Consider the following 5794-nt stretch of genomic DNA (forward strand, 5'->3'; position numbering starts at 1 on the left):
CGTATGTTTTACAATTCCTTCCCAGTTTTGTTCTATGATTAAAAACTTGCTTCCTAAGCCTCTAAATTATATATTTTCAATTCCCCTTTATACCATTCGATGCCGTGATCCATGCGTTAAGTGTTTCCAGGCTATGTAGGGCCAGAATGGCTTAGAGGATGGGAAGGAAGCATGCAAAAGTGGAAGGAATACAAGAAATTGAAGGAATTGCTAAGCTATCAAGCTTGACCTCTTCGTACTAAATCGATCATAACTTGAGCTACAGAAGTCCGAATGAGGCGGTTCTAGTTACGTTGGAAAGCTAACATCCGCGGCTTCGAAATAATATATAATTTGCCATAGTTCTCATGCTGTTAGGCGATGCGCACGCGTGGATCACGCGTACGCGTGACCTTGCGAAAGTTCAATCGATGCGTACGCGTGGACAACGCGTACGCTGACAGAGCCGCGTGCTGTACGTATTAGAATTCATTGGGGGCAATTTCTAGGCTGTTTTTGGTCCATTTCTAAGCCCGAAAACATAGAATAGAAGCTGCAGAGTGGGGGAATCACATACAATCATTCACACAACATTCATTGACATAATTTTAGGTTTTAGATGTAGTTTCTAGAGAGAGAGGTTCTCTCCTCTCTCTAGGTTTTAGGATTCTTAGTTTTAGTTCTTCTCAATTTTAGATTTCTATCTTAGTTTAATTTAGTTTCTCTTCTACTTTTATTTGTCTTAGCATTCTAGTCTATTTAATTCCCTTGTTGATTATTCTATGTTGCCAATTTAGTTTATGAATTCTCATGTTAGATTTGATTTTCTATTTAATGCAATTTGAGGTATTTCATATTTATGATTGCTTTCTTCAATTTATGTTATTGATGCTTTCAATTGGTTGTTTAGATTTTATTGTCTCTTATTAATTTCTTTGCTTTTATGTTGTGCCTTCCAAGTGTTTGAAAAAATCTTTGGTTGGATTTTAGTGTAGATTTCTCTCCTTTTGGCTTTGGTTGAGTAATTGGAGACTTTTGAGTTATCAAACTCCTTTGTTGATTGATAATTGAAATTTGCTAGTTGATTTGGCTCCCTCTAAGGCTAGTCCTTCCTTAGGAGTTGACTAGGACTTGAGGAATCAAATTGATTTATCCACTTGACTTTCCTTCATATTTAGAGGTTAACTAAGTGGGAGCAACGGACAATTCTCATCACAATTGATAAGGATAACTAGGATAGGACTTCTAATTTTCATACCTTGGCAAGAGTTTTCTTAGTTATTAATTTAATTTCTTGCCATTTTATTTTCTTGTTCCTTATTTCAAAAAAAACCCAAAAAGATACTTTTCCATAACCAATAATAAATACAGCTCCTTGCAATTCCTTGAGAGACGACCCGAGGTTTGAATACTTTGGTTATTAATTTTATTGGGTTTGCTTTAGTGATAAACAAATTTTTGTATGAAAGGATTCTTTGTTGGTTTAGAAACTATACTTGCAACGCGATTTCATTTGTAAAATTCTAAACCGTCAGAAATTCGTTCATCAGTGGTACATCTTAATACTCCCAGGGTGAATCAAAAACCCACTATTGTGCACTTCTCTCAATATATCCTAGCGCAAAGTACCAACATCCGGCATAATTATCCTCCCCTTGAATCTCCACAGCCCATCTTGATCCCATGATACTCTCCACTGCTTCCCTTGTTCGATAGCTGGCAATATCTTAGGTAACACGCCATCGTTTTGATGAGCCCTTAGGAGTTTGGACTTAAAGTCACTTGAGATCTGTAACTGATTCAGGCAGGCTCGTCTGGCAGCTTCACCAATATCCAACTTAAGATCCACAAACTTCTCCACTAGCTCCTCTTCCTTGATTCTCATCCAAGCAATTGTCAAGGACTTCCGACTCAATGCATTTGCTACCACATTCGCCTTTCTAGGATGCTAACTCAATTCAAAATCATAATCCTTAAGCAATTCCATCCATCTCCTCTGACGCATATTAAGCTCTCTCTGATCAAAGATGTACTTGAGACTCTTATGATCTGAAAAGATGTTAAACCTCACTCTGTACAAGTGGTGTCTCCAAATCATTAAGGAAAACACAATCGCCGCCAATTCCAAATCATGAGTGGGGTAATTCACCTCATGTGGTCTCAGCTAACGCGATGCGTACGCCACCATATTCTGGTGTTGCATCAAAACGCAACCCAAACCCTTCAAGGGAGCATCACAATATACTTCAAACGGTTCATGCGGTTCCAGCAAGATTAAAATAGGTGCTGAAGTTAACTTCTGCTTTAGAGTCTGGAAACTCTCTTCACACTCTGACGTCCAAACAAAAGGCGCTTATTTCCTTGTCAATTTAGTCATCGGTAGTGCAATCCGGGAAAATCTTTCAATAAATCTCCGGTAATACCCGGCTAAGCCCAAGAAGCTTCTGACTTCCATCACCGTTATTGGTCTTTCCCATTCCATCACCGCTTCAACCTTAGAAGGATCTACAGATATCCCTCCTTTGCTCACCACATGACCTAAGAACTTCACTTCCTCTTTCCAAAACACACACTTCGACCACTTAGCGTATAACTTCCACTCCTTTAGGATTTGCAACACAATCCTTAAGTTTTCCTCATGTTCCTTCGCCATCTTAGAATAAACCAGAATGTCGTCTATGAAAACCACCTCGAATTTGTCCAAAAAGGGACGAAACACTCTGTTCATATAGTCCATGAAAATAGCAGGTGCATTCGTTAACCCAAAGGACATCATCGCAAACTCGTAGTGTCCATAGCGCGTCCTAAACGCGGTCTTAGGGATGTCATCCTCTTTTACCCTTATCTGATGGTAATCGGATCTCAGATCAATTTTGAAAACACTCCAGTCCCTTGCAATTGATCCATCAAGTCATCTATCCTTGGCAGTGGGTACTTGTTCTTCACAGTCACTTTGTTCAATTGTCGGTAGTTCACACACAGTCGCATTCCTCCATCCTTCTTCTTCACCAATAAAACTGGCGCTCTCCACGGTGATACACTCAGTCGAAAAAACCTTTTATTCAGAAGTTCTTCCAACTGAGTCTTTAACTCAGCCATCTCTATCAGAGCCATCGTATAAGGTGCAATTGACACTGGTTTGGCTCCCGGCTCCAAATCAATCGCGAATTGAATCTCCCTTTGAGGTGGAAATTTAGGAATATCCTCCAAAAACTGTTTAACCATTGGAATTACATCTATGTGTTGGACGTCGCCCGAAGCATTAGCAGTTAACAAGATATAACCCTAACACTCTTCCCCACTACAGTGCACCATTACCGAGTTCAGGTAGTAACTTTCAGCTATCACTACTGCATTTTCTCCTTCCGGTATAAACCAAATTGTCCATTCAAAACAATCCAACAAAACTTGGTTTTTCGACAACCAATCAAACCCCAAAATCATCTCCAAGCCAACCATCGGTAAACAAATCAAGTCATGTACAAAGTCTCTACCCTCAAGCTTAAATCCTACTTGCCTAAAACCTGACCTAGTTATGATCGTCTGATGCGGAGTATGTACATGCAAATCGAATGGTAGCTCTGACACTTTCAAGCCTAATTCCTCAACTTTAGCAAATGAAACAAACGAATGCGAAGCCCCAGAATCATATAATGCAATTAATGTTTTATCACCAATAAGACATATACCTCTCATCAAAGGATCCGCCTTGGAAGCATCCTTGGCATTCACAGCAAAGACTCGCCCTTGGTGCTGACCTTGACCCGCATTCGGGTTCTTCCCATGAGTGCAATCCCTCGCAATGTGGCCAGGTAATCCATAGTTGAAGCACCCATTCTGACTTCCTTTCCCTTTTCCATGTTAAAACTGATCCTGAGCGTTCCTTCTGAAGCCTCTTTGACATTGAGGTGCATACCCACCTCTCTTGAAGCTTGGACCCCTAGGATGGAAATACTTGTCATGTCCCTTGCTAGAGGTTCCTCCATGAGTCTCCTTGGACGCCGCCACTATCATGGCATACTCCTCAACTACTCTTACTTTGTTCACTAAATTCGAGAAGGTACGAATCTCCATAGGAGACACAGCAATCATAATGTTGGCTTTCAACCCTTTCTGGTACTTAATGCACTTCCAGCTTTCATAGGTCTCCGGGGCACCTTCACACACCCTAGAAAACCTACAGCGCTGATAGCACAGAAACTTGTCTCTCAACAATTTTCCTTCGGCAAGTATACCGATTTGTCGTCAAGTAAAAACTCACAATAGAGTGAGGTCGAATCCCACAGGGATTGATTGGTCAAGCAACTTTAATTAGAGGAATGTTCTAGTTGAGCGAAGCAGAATTTGGTTTGAGAGTTGTAGGAAATTAAATGGCGGAAAAGTAAATAGAAGAAAATGTAAATGCTGGAAATAAAGAGCTGAAAGTAAATGATGGAAAGTAAATTGCAGAATTGTAAATGGGAATGGGGAAGATGCTCATGAAAGTAAATTGCAGAAATTCAGGAGAATGGGTAAGATTAGAAATGGGGATTCATTGGGCTTAGGAGATGTTGCATTCTCCGGATCAAGTTCATTTTCATCTTTTCCTCAATCAATGCATTCATTGATCTCCTTGGAAATCTTAAGTGATCGAATTCCAATTCCTTGGTAATTTAATCTCTCAAATCTTGATCAATAGCCAATTCCTTGGTCAATTGCTCATGAGAAGAGATGAAGTATGGTCACTGATTATACCACATGCATTCCCAAATCAAGTGTTGGTAGGATTATAGTCACCAAACCCAACCAAACCCAATTTGGTCCAACATGAGAAAGCATTTCTAGCATGATATCTTCATTCCTCTTCCAAGGTTCATAAGAGATCCAAGTATGAATAGCTTCTTTTCCAAGATAACTACCCAATTGGATGAAGATTGAAAGCTTTCTAGTAAAATCAAGAGAAAAGATAGAAGAAGAGTAATGAAAATTAGTATTGATCCATCAAATTACAACAGAGCTCCCTAACCCAATGAAAGGGGTTTAGTTGTTCATAGCTCTGGAAATGGAAAACAAAGATGGAGAATACATCATGAAAACTAGAACTAGAAGTGCAGAGAAAGTTAATTATACAGAGAAAGTTAGTGACGTTCACGTTAAGTGAGAGTGTGGGTTTGAGAACGTTAGTGACAATCACATTTTTCACTAACGTTCCTCACCCAGGGATGATCCAAGTCAACTTCAACGTTAGTGGCACTAACGTGACCACTAACGTTGCCTCTTGGTCCTTCGCACACGTTATTGGGACTCACCTTTTCCAATAACGTTGAGAGTCCTCCCTCCCTACGTTAGAGTTCACGTTAACTTAGTTAACGTGGCTCTTAACGTAGGCTTGTCAATTCTTCGAGAATGTTAGTGACACTTACCTTTGTCACTAACGTTCCAAGGTGCCCCTACTTCCCACGTTAGAGTCCACGTTAACTAAGTTAACGCGGCTTCTAACGTGGTAATGATAGCCATCTCCAACGTTAGTGACAAAAGTGAGTGTCACTAACGTTGGCTCATCATCCTATCCTCAACGTTAGCTTCCACGTTAACTAAGTTAACGTGGCTCATAGTGGCTCATTGTGGCTCATTCCAACGTTAGTGACAAAGGTGAGTGTCACTAACGTTGGCAATTGTTTGCTTTCTCCACGTTAGCTTCCACGTTAACTAAGTTAACGTGGCAACTAACGTGGCTCATTGTAGCTTGGCCAACGTTAGTGACAAAGGTGAGTGTCACTAACGTTGGCTTCTCTTTTGCTTTCCAACGTTAGAGTCCACGTTAACTGAGTTAACG

At 40.3% G+C, this 5794-nt stretch overlaps 1 protein-coding gene across 1 annotated transcript; it reads right to left on the reverse strand.

Annotated features, from left to right (window-relative positions):
* Positions 1–2841: 2841 nt before the first annotated feature.
* Positions 2842–4071, reverse strand: LOC148561528 (uncharacterized). The gene is made up of 3 exons (XM_088490764.1): positions 3900–4071; positions 3298–3830; positions 2842–3192 (listed from the first exon to the last, which is right to left on the reverse strand). Exons 1-3 carry the CDS (start codon positions 4069–4071, stop codon positions 2842–2844), a joined length of 1056 nt encoding a protein of 351 aa, XP_088346890.1.
* Positions 4072–5794: the final 1723 nt, after the last annotated feature.

Source organism: Arachis ipaensis, chromosome B6, assembly GCF_059453495.1.
Source record: "Arachis ipaensis isolate K30076 ecotype BB chromosome B6, ASM5945349v1, whole genome shotgun sequence".
NCBI lineage: Eukaryota > Viridiplantae > Streptophyta > Magnoliopsida > Fabales > Fabaceae > Arachis > Arachis ipaensis.